The sequence below is a fragment of the Thermobia domestica genome, chromosome 8 (assembly GCF_964235325.1).
Source record: "Thermobia domestica chromosome 8, izTheDome1.hap1.1, whole genome shotgun sequence".
In the NCBI taxonomy this organism is placed as follows: domain Eukaryota; kingdom Metazoa; phylum Arthropoda; class Insecta; order Zygentoma; family Lepismatidae; genus Thermobia; species Thermobia domestica.
Window position 1 is genome coordinate 122,096,458 of NC_137461.1, and position 20,119 is coordinate 122,116,576.

At 35.0% G+C, this 20,119-nt stretch overlaps 1 protein-coding gene across 1 annotated transcript in view; it reads right to left on the reverse strand.

The window, feature by feature from the left end:
• Nucleotides 1–19,898, reverse strand: part of Obp83g (Odorant-binding protein 83g) — a 142,534-nt gene extending 122,636 nt beyond the window's left edge. The window contains exon 1 of the mRNA XM_081768956.1: nucleotides 19,764–19,898. Within this exon, the coding sequence (XP_081625082.1) occupies nucleotides 19,764–19,817 (54 nt within the window). The 5' untranslated portion in view covers nucleotides 19,818–19,898. The remainder of the gene's footprint in view (nucleotides 1–19,763) is intronic.
• Between the last annotated feature and the right edge of the window lie 221 nt (nucleotides 19,899–20,119).

The following is a 20,119-nucleotide window of genomic DNA, read 5'->3' on the forward strand; positions in this document are numbered from 1 at the left end:
AGGAAGAACTGCGTCAGGCTCATTTTTCACTTCTTTTATGAAACTAAATCATGTTGACCAATGTTAATTGTTATATTGATCAAACTATTTAAAAATATGCAAGAAACGAACACATACCAGATGCATTTTGTAGGTCTATTTAACTCAACTGACGCACTGTAAGTCAACATTTATATACAGAAAATATTAATAAGATATTAAAGGTCTGCTCTTTTCTACAGGATCCTAGAGAGGAATTGGGCTCTTGTAAGATTAGTATACCAGGTAACTTAGGTAAAAAATATTTACTCTGGCAGTTCTTCAAATCTGACTTCCATCTGCTACTGTACGAGCCGGAGTCAAAGGAGTTGTTCAGCAGTTTACTCATCAAGTATGAAATCTTCCAAAGTGTAACATCGAACTATGTTGTAGTGACAATTTTTACGACTAGTGATTCTGTATTGAAAACGCTGTGTTATTTTCGTCGTCTTTTTTATGTGGTCTGCCATGGATGTATACTTAGCTACAACACTCAGTTAGGTTCAGCACTTCAAATTGACAGTATTTGCTGTGAATAGAGCACCTATCACTCTGCCATGTTTGAACCGTGAAGTCACCAGAAGACGTTGAACGAGTAAGGAGAGTAGTCCTTAAGAGCCTATATCTCTCATTATTGTTATTATGAAGGTAACAAAGGCAATGATTTACAAAATATTCTTGTTTGTTTATGAAAGTATATGGCTTTCTACAAACGTATGGCTCTTGAACGAAATAGTTAGAAAGCTAATTAGTGAAACTTCCATACAATGATGATATATTGATACATCAACCAACAAATAGATATTTGAGTCATGACAGTATCAACATGTGATAACATGTTTTCAGTGAGTAAGTTATTGAAATGAGCCTTATTGTTTATCGTGTATATCGAAAATTTTCATTTAAGTGATATCCAAATCAAATTTTCCGAACGAGTAAGTATTAACAGTTCATTATATGTCGGCTTTGTGTTCTAATAGTCATCAGACATTGTTTACACTGAATTTGTTACGAATCCAATTATGAATAGTTTCTGTTTTCAAGTGCTTCATTAAGCAAGAAATGTGTTTTCATGATTCTAAATAAGGAGACATGTTCTCACAAAGTAGAATTGTTATGAATTTAGTATGAATCAGTTACTAAAGCTACAAGGTATTACCTTTCGTGGGAGATATGCCGCCAAAAGGGCCGTATGACATTCTATGGGACCACAAAACATCAGTTCTATTACGTGGTAGGTCTAGGATTTTGATTAGTATCATCACAAGTATGTGTGTATATTTGTGTGTATGATCCCGTTTAACTTTGGAACGCCTGAAGCAATTTGAACCAAGCTTGGTATGCATGTTATTTACAATCTGCAAAAGAGTATTGTGGTAGTATGACTACTAGATGGTGTAGAAAGGAGAACGTGTAAAAATAATAATAAAAATAACTGATATTAGTGTCAAGTCCATAGCTTTGGAAGTGGCTGAGATGAATAGTGATACTTCTGATACAGTTTAACTCCGTGTTTACCCCCCATTAGCACTGCTAGTAGAGGGAAAGAGGTGAAATGTAAAAGTAATGGCAAGGAACTAATATTCGTGTAATTCATAGTTTTAGAATTGCTGAGACAAATAGTCACACTCTCGATGCGTTAATGTCCTAATTCAGCCCCATCGGCATTGAATGTGGTCAAGGGTTAAAAAAGATATCGAGCTTAATCTCAAATCCTTGGAAGTTTTGGTATGTAACAATAAACCAAAACGACCTGAATTTGTGTGTAATCCACAGTTTTCCGGGATACTGAAATGAATAGCGACGCTTACGTTGCCATTAAGTCCAAGTTCATTCCTATCGACATGAAGAGAGTTCGTGGAAAGAGATGAAAACAAAAATGTCCAAAATGACTTATCTTAGTGTCGAGTGCATAGTTTACGGAGTCAAAAAAAAAAATAGCTGACCCGTTTGAAATGATTTTTGGAACATGACACTCACCAAAATTTGATGCCTAGCTAAATCTTTCTCTGACCGGAAAACTGATTTGTACCAAATTTCATGAGAATAGTTCTATTAGCCTGCTTATAGAAAAATTTGGGTGTCCTCATTCTTTTTAATAGACATTATTAAGTAAATTTTCCCAAAGTCGATATAGTTAAAATGCCTTTAATTTCGTAAAAATCACTATTATCACATCAAGATACAATTTACAACCAACTGAATTGTTTGCCTTAAAGTACACAACTGAGGATTCTACCCTGTGTGTCCTGGCGACGCCATTGGGAATCTCGTTTGGGTTCCAAATATCGTAGCTATAAGGCCATGCGAATATCAACACATTTTTAAAGAATGAAATATAGAGTTCTGAACATAATTTGTTTCTAATATACAGATATCTACCTAATCAATTTCTTATTATTTTGTTTTGCAATGACTTTTATATTTTTACAAGCAATGTTTTGTTTTTCTTAAAGAAAAAACATGGTATCAATAGAATGCAGCATGAAATGCATAAAATGCAGTACTAAACAGAAAGATGCAAAGACATCGTTGTTTTTATTGATTTGTAATTACGCTATTTATCAGCAGCCATGCCACACACAATGAGATTTACACCTTAGAACAGGATTTGAAGCTCTATAGTCAATTTAATGCTTTACCTCGTGATGTTATTCATGATCCTCGTGCATATACTTTACATCCTATATGTCTTTTATATTTCGTTGTTGGTGAACGTAGTTTAAATGAGTTGCGTAAATGATTTTAAGTATATTTCGTTCGGTCAGAAATCACACTTCAAGCTAACAGTTTGGAAAAAGGAAAATGTTAAATTAATGTATCGTCTCAATGCAAAAGAATTCGGTTGAAGATAACAATAACTTCATAATACAATCGGTCGGAGATCGACGGCCGGAAATTGGAAGAGAGTATCAGATTGAACTTAACCTAATAATAACATAGTATGTATTCGTTAACTAACAAGTGTTAATTTAGTTAATTAATAATTATTGATTGATACTTAACAGTTGCCATATCTTTCACCAAGGTCAACTTAATTTAGATGATAATTCGGGTAATCAATTGTTTTCGATATTTGCGTCTCTTACAGCTTAGCGCAGGATACGAACCACATGACCTTCCACCAAAAACTAAACTCAGATCTCCCCAACTGAAGGCAGTATTTATTAAGCAAATAATTAGCCTTATATATTATATTATCACTACAATAGAATTAACTAACACTAGGTGGTCTTGCACATCATTATCTGTGTACTTTTGCATATTCATAATTTAGATTCAGTTTAGTTCAAAGTATATTTGCCTTCTATTTGCTGCCGTAGTGAAATTTCATTAAAAACGTGTGGGTCTTAAGTTCAAAATCACGCTCATTGTAAAGTTTATGCATATTATTATTATTATTTTATTATTATTATTATTATTTTGCTTTCGATTGATGGTGTCAAATTCGAGATTTCAAATAATTTACACGTTTCATAACCGTACATATATATATATATATATATATATAAGGATTTCGATTGTTTGTCCGTCTTCCAGTTCCTCCGTCCGTTTGTCTCGATGTAAATATGTTCACTCACCTACAGGCTAGGCCACTCAAAATATCGAGACTTATGATTAAATTAAATTTAGGGTTAGTGGGAATTCTGTATGGAAATTTTTTTTCGAATTTTTTTATCTCTAAAACTAAGGGTAATTTGGTGAATATCAACATTTCCGATATTCTGGAAGATGGCTCTAACGACTTTGTTCATCTTTCATAAATCAATGTTTTCCAAGGTACAACTCACAAAGGATAGTTTACTCTTGAAGGTAGATTCAGAAACAACACAACAAATTTTGTTCATATCTCATAAATAAATATTTCATTAATAATATTGCAAAACTCATTTGTCCTGAAAAAATTCATAGTTTCCTGTTGGGAACTGGAGTATTTCCTCGAACGATCTTCTCAAAAACAATGTAGGCGATTTTGTTCATATTGCAGAATTAAATGATCGTTCATTAATAACATGAAACTATGGGGCCGATTAAATATGAACTTGCGTGATCGCAACGCATCTGTGCGATAAATTTCCGAAAAACAACGCTAAATGTATTTTTTCGAAATTTGTGAAATTACTTCAGTCGTAAGAGTTTGGGATTTTAAAGCTAAATTTATCATATTGAAAATCTTGAATCCGAATTTTAGTACAAAATTTCTGAATAAACATGCTGTTTGTATTGTGATATTTGTTTACAGAGAGCAAGTAAACAACTAAAAGTGATGCATTGAAGAACTCCATAAATGAAAGCGATTTTCCAAAGATCGTGGTGCGGATTATGAATTTTGGAGCTACTTCATAAAAGTATTTTACGTTAAATGTCTTGATTTAAATAATACTTCAATAAATTCTAGACTGTTAGTTTTATGGTGCATGTGCAAATAACTGTCTACAGTTTGATAACATGTAGACAAATTGATATGCCAAAAATCGTAAACACCTCGTAAACGAAGAAAAAAATTTTGCGAGACACTGTGATCGCAAAGGTTCGGAAGAACAATATTCAATCGGCCTCGTTGTTTGTCCTAAATTGATAACAAAGATGCGTTGCGATCACATAAGTCAATATTTAATCAGCCCCATAGTTTCATGTTATTAATAAACAATCATTTATTTCTGAAATATGAACAAAATCGTCTAAATTGTTTGTGAGAAGATCGTTCGAGCAAAACCTCACTTCACAACAGTAAATTATGATTTTTTCACGACAAATGAGTTTTGCAATATTATTAATGTTACAATTCATTTGTCCGGAAAAAGTCCATAAGGAGTAGTGTATTCTTGGGGTACGATTTCTTTAGACGACTTTCTGAAAAACGATTTGAACGATTTTGTCGCCGTTTCAATAAAATATCTAGAATATGGGTTAAATAGTTTCTCAAGAATAAATCCATAAACCGTGATTTACCACTAGGGTTAATATAGCTTTTGATGATTTTCTCATGAACGACTCAACCAATTGTGTTCATGTTTAATTAATACCCTTAAAAAGTTGAGTATATCATATCTCATGAAAATATCCACAAAAAGTCATTTAGTTTCTTTGGCAATTTCCTCAAATACTATTCTAGTGATTTTTTTATATATATCACATAAACAAATATTTCGTTGATAACCCTAATGTATGGCGTAAACAAGAATTTTAGGAATAATCCAAAACAATGGATCAAAAGATTTCGATCTTGAAAATAATTAGATTTTGGGTAAGGGGCCACAAAATTTTTGAACTGCCCCTAAATCAAGTTTCTTTTTCTTTTTTTACGATATAAGCAGATCATACTGAGTTAAGTGATACTTTGGGATTGGCTACATTAGGGCGCAAAATTTCCTGTCGCCATTTGCGACCACAGCTTTAGAGCTGGCAACCAGTGTTCAGTAGGAATGGTTTATGCCTAAAGTCACAGAGTTGTGCAGTTTCTGGTTTGCACGAAAATAATTGTCTCTGAGTGAGATAAAACACGGAATGTGAAGTCTTCACAATGGACATGGAAAGTGAAGTCATACATGAAGTGAAGTGAAGACAACGTTGTAATTCACTCCTCCTATCATTACTAAATTCCCAAATTTGCTTCCAATTGTCACACTTTGTGGAGTTTTACCTATGAGTACTGCTTGCCGTGAGACAGGCTTTACCAATCTCAACAGAGTTAAGATTGTCTATAGGAATTCACTGAAGACTGACACACTTTATGATCTGCTGTTAATTTCCATCAATGGTTCTTCACTTAAGATATTTTTAACATGTATATGAATTATCCAATTGAAAATCCTGAATCAAATTGTATGGTTTTTAAATTTTATGCCCTGATGTGATATGTTTGTTCATCAAACCAAAGTCCTTGGGGGAACTCATAATTTGTACGGAAGAAATACTAACGACCATCATTTGTGGATTGGCGGGTGCGTCCGACTTCGAAATTTTGCACCTTGGGCTTCACTGTATGTAGATCTCGAGATACAAGACATACAAGAAAATATTTGATTGAATGAAATATATTGGATTTTTTGGTTGAAGCCCACAAATATTTTGAATGGCCCATAAATCGAGTTTTCGTATTTTTTACGGAATAAGCACATCATACTGAGTTAAATGGTAGTTTGGGTTTGCCTACTGTACATTATATGTAGTTTTTCAGATATAAGGATTATAAGAATTTTTTGCCTGAAATATATAGGATCTTTTGATCCAAAAATCATTTCTTATGAAAAAGTCTACGAAACGTAGGTTACTTTTCAGTGTGACTTTATAACTATCCTGTTACTTACATGTTCTTTGTTTTTGTTATATTTTGTTTGCATTGTACATTTGTTGTTATATTTTGTTTTCTGTTTTGTACAATTTCTATATTGTATTGTTCAACATTTTTCACTTTTTATTGTTTACAGAAACGAAAGTAGCCGTTCTTTATTGGTTTTTGGCCACAAAACGCGAAAATCGCACTTTAAATTCTCTCCTGGCTCAGGTTTCTGAGTAATTTAGGGTTTTATATTTTCATGGGACATTTTAAGTACATGATTTGAAATTATTGTTTTACACGGTACAAAGTGTCGTTTTTCACACGTATTTCCTGCATATTCCACTTGGCAACGTTGTACGTTATCAACAGCTAGTGCGAGCCTCTCATGAGTCATATGGGGCAGTGATTGCAAGTTGTAACTAGCTCCAGTTAACGTCTCTAATCGTATTTGTGGCGTGCTTCAAGCAGTAGTTTGGCAGACTGTTTGTGTTACTGGTGAACCAGCAGTTTGAAAGTAGTGAGTGAGGACATTATCGCAGTTGTACACATGGGAAAGAAAGCATTTAACAGTTGACAAATTTTCTTTTGGCAATAACTCGGGAGCAAATGAACTAATTTGGATCTTTTTGTTGCTATCCTTAGAATAGTTATAACTTGATAACTAGCCAAAATCGGTATTCTAATAGTTTATTTTTTGTTGAGTTATTAGGAAAAGAAATTTTGTCAATGGAAGAATACTTTCTTTCGTGACCGTACATATTGTTTTCATTGCGCGGTGTCAGTGATTGAAGGAAAGTGCAGCAATGACCCGCGTTTGTAAAAATTCGGTGGACAGTGTGTGCTACATATGTGCGGACGTGATTTGTGGTTCCAGGAAGCGGCCATTGACTGCTGCAGTGTGAAGAGCATATTTACTATACTTTGGGTATCGTGTTGGAGACCAGGATAAATCATGTGCTCCCCACGTTTGTTGCACGAGTTACGTATTCATTTACTCTCAATACCAGGATGCATGGGAAGAACATTTCCATGCGCTTTGCTGTGCCCGCCATTTGGCGTGAACCTACAAACCATGGTACAGACTGTTACTTTTGCATGCTACCTTGCTTGAAGAGAGGTATAAATACGAAGAAGAAGAAGAGGAAAAGCGAATACCCAGTGATACCATCTGTCATTCTTCCAATGGCCCACGAAGAAGGATTGCCTGCTCCCGATCCCCCGGCTACCATTCCGACGGAAAGTGATACAGAGAATGAAAGTGAAGGTGAACCTGCTTCACATACCAGTGACACTAATCCTTCATTCGAGCCGAAAACCAGCTATCCTGAACCACACCGACTCACACAGGCGAAGCTTCATGACCTGATTAGAGATTTAGAACTGCCAAAGAATACAGCTGCGCTCTTAGCATCTAGGCTACAGCAGTGGAACTTTCTGGAGGATACACTTAGGGTATCAACTCTACGCGATCGTCAAAACAATCTAGCAAAATATTTCTGCTGCACTGATGAGTCAGTATTTTGCAATGATGTTCAAGGTTTGATGCAAAAACGGAAGATTCCATACAAAGTAGAAGATTGGAGACTGTTTTAGACGGCTTCAAAACAAGTCTTAAGGCTGTGCTCCTGTACAACAGTAAGGAGATATCAGCATCTATCCCTGTTGCTTATGACCCCTAGGTAAAGAAAGTTATCCCATATTGGAACGCGTTCTAGATCTTATAAAGTATCGTGAACACAAGTCGTTAGTTTGTGGTGATTTTAAGGTGATCGCTATTTTGCTCGGTCTACAGGGTGGTTATACAAAGTACCGTTGTTACATATGTGAGCAGGATAGTCGTGCAAAGAATGTCCATTACATCCAAAAGAAATGACCGCGACGAAGTCCTTTGTTGCCAGGCGAAAGAAACATTTCAAATGTACCTCTCGTGAACCCACAAAGCATTGTGCTACCACCATTGCACATCAAACTTGGACTCATGAAGGCATTTGTGAAGGCCATGAACAGGAATGAACGTGCATTGGCACACTTGTGCCAAAAGTTTCCGCGTCTAAGTACAGAAACGATTAAGCAGGGAGTCTTTATTGGTCCGCAAATACGAGGTGTATCCGCAACTGTTATCGCGGTCCGCAACTGTTACAAGACGAGGTGTTTGAATCTATTCTCAGTGCTAATGAGCTCCATGCGTGGCATTGATTTCGCAATGTTTGTCTACGAGAAACTTGGGTGCAATACGTCACTCAAAATGCACTTCCTACATTCCCACCTCGATGTCTTTCCAGTGAATTATGGATCTTTCAGTGACTAGCAAGGAGAGCGATTTCACCAGGACATTTCTGTGATGGAACAACATTATAAAGGGAAGTGGTCAGTTTCAATCTTAGCGGATTCCTGCTGGATGATTCCAAGATATGCTCCAGAGTTCCTCACAAGAAACAAGCAAAGAGATGGCGTGTTTAAAACAGGTACTTTAGGATACTTGCAAAATGTAAATGTAAATTGTGTAATTAGTGCTAAATATGAATTCGGGACACGTATTTATTGTTTTTTTTGTGTGTGTGTGTTCAGTGCCCAAAATATTATAAGAGGCTGATATTTGTATTTAAGTAATCATTTCAAAGTTTGATGACATTTACCTTACAATATTATTATATAGCGTTATATGCAAAAGGTAAATTATGCAATTACCAATAAATCTGACCTAGGAGCATATTATCATTGTCATTTTATTGTTCAGCGTCCAAGAAATTATAAAGAATATCTATTTTTATTTCCGTAATCATTTTAATGCCTTGTGACTTTTACTTGTACAATTTCATTATTACAACGTTATATGTAGCACATTTTTATTACCAGTTTCGTGTTCAGCGCCCAAAAATCAATAAAGGATGACCATTTACATTTCTGCAAAAAAAGATTCACTGTTATTCACTGTAATATATATATATATATATATATATATATATATATATATATACAGGGTGCGGCATGTAAAACCGGCCCGTCGTAATATTATGGTATATTGTGTTTTTGGCAATACTTAAATAATCTACCTTCCTACCAAGAGATGGCGTGTCGAGGTCGGGTCGACTTACGTGACCTGCAGCAGTCACGTGCAGCCGCAGCCAGTGAAACTTGTCCGAACCAGTTGAGAAAAAGGCCTCGTTGTGTTAAGCCGGGTGAGTGTCAATGTGTGATAATGCGATATTCGATACCCGAGTGTGTTGCCATTGTTGAAGGGTTCATTCTCACTGGATCTTTTGTGAAAACAAAGAATTTATTTCGGGAGAAATTTCCAGGACGTTCTGTGCCAGCAAAAAGCACCATTCAGGAATTGATTGAAAAATGGCGGCGTACAGGATCGGTTCAAAATGCTCCCAGGAACAGACGACCATCTGTCTGCACACCTGAATTAAAGGTGCAAGTGGAGGAGATAATGACAAGAAGTCCTCGAAAGTCAACCAGGAGATTGAGTCAACAGGTTCATGCGAGTGAGAGAAGTTGCAAACGTGTTTTAAGGGGACTGAAGTTAAAACCGTACCGGATAAGTGTTGTGCAAGAACTGAAGGAGCCTGACCTGCAGAAGAGGGTGCATTTCTGTTCATGGTTGTTGAGCAATGTTGCCAGTGGTTTCTTGGATCCACTAATGCTCATCATGAGTGACGAGGCGTGGTTCCACCTGTCTGGGTACGTAAATTCCCAAAACAACCGGTATTGGTCGACAGAAAATCCACACGCAATCCACCAGGTACCCTTGCATGATAAGAAGATTGGTGTTTGGTGTGCCATTTCCGCCATACGCGTTATTGGGCCCATATTCTTTGAGACGACAGTGAACAGTGACGTGTATATGGGAATTCTGGAGGAGTTTTATACACACTTGACCGAAGAGGAGCGTCAGTTATGTTACTTTCAGCAGGACGGTGCAACATGCCACACATCAGCTGCATCATTGTCCCTTGTGTATGAGATGTTTACACCAGAGAGGACAATCAGCAAAGGCTTGTGGCCTCCTCGGTCACCAGACTTGTCCACGTGTGACTTTTACTCATGGGGGCTGTTAAAGGGAAGAGTATACGAAACAAATCCACACACAATTGAAGAACTCAAGACCAGGATCCAGGATGTCACCAATAGCATTACAACACAAGAACTGACAAGGGTATATATGAATCTCCTCAATCGTGCTCACATGTGTGTTGAAGTGGGCGGAGGACACTTTCAGCACCTGCTCTGAAGGTGAGTAGTCATATTCAATACATTACATTTCATTTTATGTGTTTACTTTACGGGCCGATTTTACGTGCCGCACCCTGTATTATATATATATATATATATATATATATATATATATATATATATATATATATATATATATATATATATATATTTATATATATATATATATATATATATATATATATATATATATATATATATATATATATATATATATATATGCCTGGCTCTGGCACTGATAATCTGCACCTAAAATTAATGCTGATTTTTATTGCAGGCTTGTACTGTTGCAGTTGACATACAGCTTATCTGTATAGTCTTAAATATTGTATTTTTTGCTGTTTTTATGTCTCGAAGTTAATTAATATTGTTGATTTTCAGAGTTTTATTGTGGGAAAAAATACAATAATTGTAACTGGGGATACACACTTCATGTTGCTATTGATTTTTCTTTTCTAATAAAACTGTTTCTGTGATAAATTTAATATGGAAATTCTGTTCAAATTGAATTAAATAGCTAATCTAGTATTGAAAATCATTAAAATTCCGTACAAGTAGACATCGTCAGTGATTTATCATCCATCTCGATTCATTTCCATAATTTGATTTAATGATGATAGCAGAAATGAGTTAATAAACAAATTCGATCCGTGTCCTGGTATTATATGGCTTTTGTTCTCCTACTTTCAATCGACATCCTAATCACTGATAAATTGCAAATATATAACTTCTTAATATAATAATCATGTTAAAAGGTAAATGTTATTAAATATATATTATCATGGTACAGACTCCATTAAAAGTATTTACAATGCAACATGTTGTAGTAACTACTAAGAAACCCAGTAATAATTTATGAAATAAAGTGTATTAACTGAAGATAAGTCGTTATCGTTTTAATGTAACGAAATAGAAATATAATTCCAGGATTAAGTTGGGGGCATGTTTAACAGAAGCACGTACAAAATATAAAATTTACAGGAGAAATGGATGATGAAAATACTTAGAACTGACATAACGTAACCACGTCTAACCTAAACTAACCTAAGCTAACCTTAACAGCATATTTTTGAAACTGGGGGCTAGAACATTTTGCTTAAATATCGTGCTTTCTTGCTATATTTCTATGATTTTTGATAGTTTAGGTAGGTTATGTTAGTTTAGGTTAGCTTGGGATAGGTTTAGTTAGGATATTTGGATTTGGGGGCCAGAATTCTTCGCTTAAAATTCGTACTTTCTTCCTATATTTTCTATGTTTGTGATGATTTAGGTTTGGTTAGCTTAAATTAGACTAGGTTAGTTTAGGTTAGGTTAGTAGGTACTAGTTATGCTAGTACTTACAAGTAAACCTTACGTTTGGGTGAATCGAGTTGCTGACTGAGACACATATAAGAAAGTAGTACTATATGTGGTCAGTATTTGAGTGAAGTTGTAGGTGCGAAGCTCCAGGGGTTTAGGAGATACAGCTACCAGAACATCACATGGAAGTACAAAATAGTCTTCATACAGTTGGAGGTAAAAGCTCTGTAAGACCTCTTGTAACAACAAAAGGTGAATAACAAATATATGGGTACATATTAGGACTAGGGAGAAGTCATATAGTAAGGGTATACCTGACGGCGGCCATCTTGAAATCCGCCATTTTGAATTAAGGTTAAGTTTTTAAAATAGGAATAGGGTCATGTGATACATGATTTAAGGCGCAAATTTAATAAGCAGAACAATGGTGACGTTAATTTTGATTTACGCGCAATTGGTAAAAAGTTACAGGGAAATTAAATATTGTTGCAGCATATGTATTAGTCCTTTACCCCACCTTGTAAATTTTGTGTTAATGTTAATAATTAAATAAAAATCAGGTGGATAAATATTAGGTCTATGGTAAGAGTTGCCTTGATGGTGGCCATGTTCAAATCCGCCATTTTGAATCAGACAAAAGTTTTAAACAAAACGCATAACAATGACACCTTATTAATAGGAAATTTTACCATAAATCCAACGGTATAACCATTTTTGCTTTGTCATCAACCAGCAATTGTTATCGCATAAACAAGTTGCTAATTTAAGGAAAAATGACCAAAGTGGAACTGAGTCATATTTGAACTTGGGTCTTTCTTCCAGAAAAGTCCTCAATTAGTACAATCAATATGTAGTTCAGAAAGGAGTACATGACTTACACAAATGCTCTGCTCACAGTGAGCACATCTGACAAAGGCAATCGAGTTACACTTGACACATTTGTCGTTAACAATTCCGTCAAAGCAGTAGTCGTAAGGAGCGATCCATTTAATTTTGTACTGGTTAATGATAAAGCAAAAATGGTTATACCGTTGTAGTTATGGTAAAATTTCCTATTAATAAGGTGTCATTGTTATGCGTTTTGTTTAAAACTTTTGTCTGATTCAAAATGGCGGATTTGAACATGGCCGCCATCAAGGCAACTCTTACCATAGACCTAATATTTATCCACCTGCTTTTTATTTAATTATTAACATTAACACAAAATTTACAAGGTGGGGTAAAGGACTAATACATATGCTGCAACAATATTTAATTTCCCTGTAACGTTTTACCAATTGCGCGTAAATCAAAATTAACGTCACCATTGTTCTGCTAATTAAATTTGCGCCTTAAATCATGTATCACATGACCCTATTCCTATTTTAGAAACTTAACCTTAATTCAAAATGGCGGATTTCAAGATGGCCGCCGTCAGGTATACCCTTACTATATGACTTCTCCCTAGTCCTAATATGTACCCATATATTTGTTATTCACCTTTTGTCGTTACAAGAGGTCTTACAGAGCTTTTACCTCCAACTGTATGAAGACTATTCTGTACTTCCATGTGATGTTCTGGTAGCTGTATCTCCTAAACCCCTGGAGGTTCGCACCTACAACTTCACTGAAATACTGACCACATATAGTACTACTTTCTCATATGTGTCTCAGTCAGCAACTCGATTCACCCAAACGTAAGGTTTACTTGTTAGTATCTACACTTACGTACTATCAACTCATTTCTCCTGGAAACATGGTGATTTTACCTGATTTTGACCCCCAAGTTCCAAATTTTCCCATCTCAACTTACCTAATCTAACATAATATTAGTAGAAATAAGAAAAATGCAATCATTCTTTTGGAAAATTACACTGGATCCCTACATTAACATAATCTAATGTAAACTAACGTAACCTACCCTAATCTAACCTAATCTAAACTAAACTAACCTAATGTGATCAGAAATTACCGAAATTGTAACATTTTTTTTTTTTTTTTTTTTTTTTTAGAAAAAATTGCGGACACCTTCTGTTAAATGCTAACCAAGAAAGCTTTCGATTTTACGTTATTTCTTTACAGATAGTTTCAAGTCGTGAATACTGAATCAGTTATGTTCATTTGCTGAGTATATTACAACTTTCTTTCTGCGTCAATCTGAAATTATCAAGGGTTAAAATAAACAGTTTAACCGCGAATTTTAAATTAGCATTTTTGATTTTGTTATTTTTAGCATCTTGAAACGATGCCGGCAATGATCGAGTTTCAAGGTGATAACCAGAAAATGAAAGAAGATATCAAATGGAATAAAAGGGTGATGCTCAATTTGCAAAATTCAACATAAGATGAAAAAAATGAGACTGGAATGGAAACGGATCTGGCGCACGATGTGGCCAAATTGAAAAATTTAGTAGATCGGGTGAAAATTCCAGTGGAACAACACAACAGAAAGTTAATGGAACTGAATTAGTGTGTTGAAAATAGCTGTAAAAAGATGGATGACTTACAAACTAAGATGGATGAATGTCAGATGATTGCAGAGGCAACTGTGCTGAAGATTAATGATGTGAAGATAAATTGCGTATGAGAACATAATGAATTGAACTATAAGTATGAATTGTTCTTTGTGCAAGGAAACAAACGAGCTGGAAGTAAGTAGAAACAGGATCGTGATGAGCGAAGGTGTAATTAATAATAGTAATTTTGTTAAGTAGATGTTAAATAGTACTGATTTTGTAAATATAGCTGTTATATCTATCGCCAGTGTTGTAACGTCAACTGTGCCTAATACTGAGAGTAGTACTAGCACGAGATGTAATTCAAGTGTTAAAAATGTATGTAGTTTTGATAATGTGGGAATGTATCCTTATGTATTCGGTAATTTAACAAAATATTGTCTAACAACACATCTTGAAACTTTAAGATTATTCAGCTTAACTGATGCTTGTCGAGTTCAATCAAATAATAAAACACAATTGGAAGCAGTATTGAAACAAGCGCTTTATCTGAGTTTCCGCGGTATGTGAAACAGGAAGCTTCTTGGTACGGACAGTTTTAGAAGAGCTTAAGAGATTGTAAAAATTATTTGGCTTTCGGATGACATAAGTTTCTGTTGGATTGAGAATGTTTGACTCGTGTGGTCGATGTTATTCCAGATTACTTATAAAGAGATAAAGGCATATACCTACTTCAAAACTATGATAAACATAAAATATACATGTGAAAACTGGAAAGAGAAACAGAAGTAGATATTTTAAAAACCACGGGGTGACGGGGACTCGGTGATAGAGCATTTATCTCTGGTGCCTGGGGTCCCTGATTTGATCCCCGACCAAGACAACATCGTGCTCGTGGGTTTCTCGAGGTACTCCCATTTCCTTAAACCTTCTCATCCACTAACTCTTCCATCATCCTTCATTTGCTTTAATCATCATCTCCTTTAGCCTAACGGGCATAATTTTGGGACGTTAAAATCAAAAATTTCCTTTTATTTCATTTCAAACAACCAGATATGATAAGTCGGAACGTACATCAATCGTGGACTTTTTACGGAGAATTGCTGAAATATGTTACGGAAAAGTGGTAGTGTATAGCGCAAAATAACTTTTGGATATTCTCCTCACTTGCTTGCCTCCAGATTAATCTCGTTTGGTGCAAGTTCCAGTGAAGAGTGTGGGAAAATTGTTGTTATAATTAACGGAGGTAAACTCTGTCGAGCTTAGCCTTCTCAATCGTAACAATAATGATCGTGCTAGTTAATTTTATGCATGATTGGCTAGAATTGGTTGGAAGCTCAAGGTGAATGTAAAGTGTAAGTAAATAGCATCAGTGTAAGTAAATAGCAACTAATATTCCAGACCTGATTCTACTAGAATTTTTTATAATGGATATCGTCATAATGATAACAGCGCCGACTACATGTTAGAAGATGTGGCACCGAGCAAGGTGGTCAAACTATAATGTCTGGCTGAAATATAACTCTGTCTTGGAGGGTCAAACGGCCATAGTTAGTTGCTTCGTGTCTAAGAAACGAGCGGGACAACCAATCTAAAAGGACGAGATGGTTACGTGCTATCATGAAGAATTCCTACACAGGAATTTCTTACTCTTTTGTTTTGACTAAAGACCAGGATTTAATTATATGATCTAAATGGTAGCTAATGATCAATTTAGCGACAACCACTGGTGAAAGTTAAGATCACTGTTGTAAACTAGGCGATGGTTAGATGAGATCTCATTGGTGGATAATTTGTTCGTAAAGTGTAAGCCCACGGATAGATGATTGATGGCAATTCCTAGGACTTTGATGCCGGAATTGGTGGAAGAGATACACGTAAGGGGAGACTTCGGCGTAAAGAAATGTATCTTATGTAACTTATGCATCTTTAATTGGATAGGTTAGAAACGGGATTTCCTGGAGTACATGTGTATGACAACAAGAACTCTTGCCATTGTAAGTAAGTCATGGCATATACAAGAGGCGCAGCACCCTGACAAACTATGCATTGATCTGGTAACGCAATTAACTAGAAGGAAAGACTACCGATATAACCTGTTAGTCATCAATTTGTTTACCAGAATTGTAAGGTTTTATCTCCTTTGCACCGCATAAACAAACAAACAAACAAAAATCATTCAAAACTGCAGCGTTTTTATTTTCATAACTTTCTCTACCAAAATCATATTGTTGCCGAGCAGTGAATGCAGTTTACGTCAAACCTCTGGAAAGAGTTCCGTAAGAAACATCGAATTCAGCATCACATGACATGGCCTTACATGCCGTAAGTGGATGGTCTGGTGAACGCCAACACAGAGAGCACAATCATATTCTGCGATTGGAAGTACAAGAAGGACCATACGCGCTGGTTTGAATAGATTAAGAAAGTTCAAGATCTTATCAATAATTCTGTTTGTAGTACTACACGTAAATGTCCATCAAAAATGTTTATTTCTTTCTCAGCATATACGAACTTCAAACGAGATAAATGGCCACTTCAGTTTTTATTAATTGAAGTACAAAATAAACAACCATGAACTTAATTACAAAAAATCACCCCACTGTCGATTTTTTCCTATACACCGTATGTCCGTTTGATGAGCCCTATTTGATAATGCTCTTTACCGACAGCGTTTTTCGTTTTTTGTATTTTAGATGTTACTTTTAGATGCCTCGCACTATATATTACGTCGTTTAAGGAATCATTTTTTAGACATTTTATTTGATACCAAATCTAAAAATTGTAACTGAATTCAACAAAATCGCAAATTATGTTAATCTATTTTATAGATGAGCGAAACGAAACGCATAGAGATCTAAATTATACATAGCATTTTGTTTTTGATAATACATATTGATATCAGTGTTGCCAATTTGGATAGTTTTCCCGTTTTATCTGGCGGTTTTAATTCTTGTTTGGTGGGAAAATTTTAGTCTAGTGGAACAATGTAATGGACGGTGATTTATTTTTGGTTGAAGTCTAGTAGATTTTTAATAGCATACTGACCGTCTGATATGAAGTATTGCTCTACAACCTTGCTTCAGCCCTTTCTTCGAACAAGTCGGAACTATTGAAGCATTAGCCAGAAATACTATAAGCAAACTGAATAGCATCTTTTGAAAATTACGCCAATTAATGAAAGTTTGACTGACAATCAGGTGAATTTCATTCACATTGTCTAGTGAATATTTTTGGCCAAAATTTGATTATGTCCAAACCCCAACTTTGGATGGCTAACACCTCGATAACCAAAGGACTCTACTTGACCATATATGAAATCTTGATAGACTTTGATTAGCATAGTGGGCATGTGAATTATTATATTTTGCACCTTTTGGTTTTGGACTTGATTGGTCATCAGATTGGAGATTCGAACTTAGTTAAAAAGTAAAAATCAAACCCCAATTTTGGTAACTTATAATTCAATAACCAAATATCTGCACACAATAAGATTTCATATGCTTACTCAGTTCATAAAGATGTACCATCTAGCGAAATATGGTTTTGAAAAATTGGATAAGTTTCGTTAGTTGCATTTTAGTGGAATCTTGATTTTATTGCATTAAAACCCAATTTCGATAGCTAGTAACTCGGAAAGAAAACAGTTGTACGTCCTAATATTTCATATTATGCTTGAAAATGCCCGAAGCTCTTCAATGTGTACCACCATACCAAGTGTAGTCAGTATCGGGTGGTTTTTATCAATCGCGAGTTTGTAAACTTTCTTTGTTTCACTAAGTTGAAACGCAAATTTGATGGTCAATAACACGAGAACCAATTGCCTGTATATTATATTTCATATATTAACTGAGCTACAAAGTTTAGTCAAGATCGAAATATTTTCGTCGATAGCATACTATATAATATATCCTTAAACTTTCACTGAGTCCAATCCCAAATTTTATATCCAATAACTCAGGAGTCAAAGATCTGAAGATCATTAACACGTCATACGTGTAATAAGTTCGTAAAGTTCTATCACAATTCTAATTCTGGACAAGATTGGATGAGTTTAACCAATTACGTGCGATATAAAACTGTACTTGGTATTTGCTTTGTTGTTAGAAAAATTAAATGAAGTACGAAAACAAGATAAAAACTAACAAAAGACAAAACATTATAACTTTACCCTTATACTTTGCAGCCAATATGCAATAATCTTAGCTTCTTCTGGGGCCAGCAGCGCCGTAGCGAGAAATCTCAGTCGCGCTGTGGTACCAACATTGTTTTCAGTAAAGGTCTATTTTAAATGTCTTCGTTTCTTTTACCCATACTAATGGATACTATGCTTCAATCTTGACATTTTTTTCATTGCCCTGGACCCGCGGTAGTATGTCTTGTCTGTAAATATGGGCCTGACAATGTAACAAGTTTCATACTCATTTCAGTAATCTTTACATTCTTATGATACTCGTATCCGATTTTGTAATTTGATGCTTATTAAAATTATGTCCCCCTTAGACACATAGCTGTAAAATCAATGGGTCAAATTGCATGCTTGTTAATGCGTATAAATTTCTTTCTTGCAACATACTAGTATTACATAATCCGAACGCGATTCCTAGGAGCTTTTTACATTTTGTCTTAGCGCTAGCGATACACAAACTTGTGTGAAGTCAGTGTTTGTACAAAAGTTCATTCATATGTAATTGTTTGTCATACATGTTTTTATTTTTATTTTCCCTTAGCCTATACAAGTTAAGTTTTAAGTATGAGTTACAAGAACAGTGTAATTTAGTGTAGGGGGAAGGTTCTTCAGAAACATTAAATGTAAGTAGTTTTGGTTAAGGTATTGTAATTACTATATGTATTGTATAACCACTGTATCGATAAAAGGACCATACCCTACAGTACATTTAAGCCTAAATGGCATTTTCTTCGTCATTTTCGAAAATCTGAACTTCCTGTGGTTACTGAACTTCCAATTACTTCTACTTTCGACTTCGACTTCCTACTGTACTAGTATTGTTATGAGGGAAGAAATAGGGGAGAGAAGTAGTTTGAGAAGAATTTCAAACACTAACTTCCTATTGGTAAATTTTAAATATTTAAATAATATTGAAGCAAGAATACTTACAAGAGAAACTCTTTCCTTTTCCAGAAGAGCACATTTTTCTTTTGATGATAATTTCTTAGTTCATCACTATTCATATTGAACACTGCCAACATTTTTTTAAAAATATAATCGAATTCGTTATGCTGTTTCTACAAAACTTGTGCAGAGTCTTACGATAAGCTACACATTTTGCTGTTAAAAATTTCACCGAAATCTGTCGAGCATTTGAGAAAGATGAAGTACTCTGAGAAATTCTACATTCAAGTGCGACGATCTTAATTTTGCACTTTCTTAAACTGAATATTAATTGCCAGTTATAACTCTACCACCTGACATTTTAGTGATACCTCTTATAGAATGAACAGAAAGACAAATTGTTAAGAAAAATTACCTTTGATCCATGTATAGATACAAAGAGAAGTAGAAGACCCAATTTAACTTTCATGGTTCAACAAGAACAAAATATGTTACATTAAGTGATGACAATTTGCTTCTGTAAAGCAAACCTTGACAAATTCGACCTTTATCTGACAAATGAGTACAGACTCTGACAATCTTACGGAGGATGTTTTTTTCAAAAGCAAAATGTCCATCAACATTTGTGGAGGCACAATCCATTTCCTCAATAGAAAGTTGCATTGTTTAATTAAAGCGTTCTGTCCTCACAGTGTTTAAACAAAACCTATACGACAGAAATAGCAACATTTTCTTCACATTTCTTTTAAAAGAAAGCTACTAGAAGTGAAA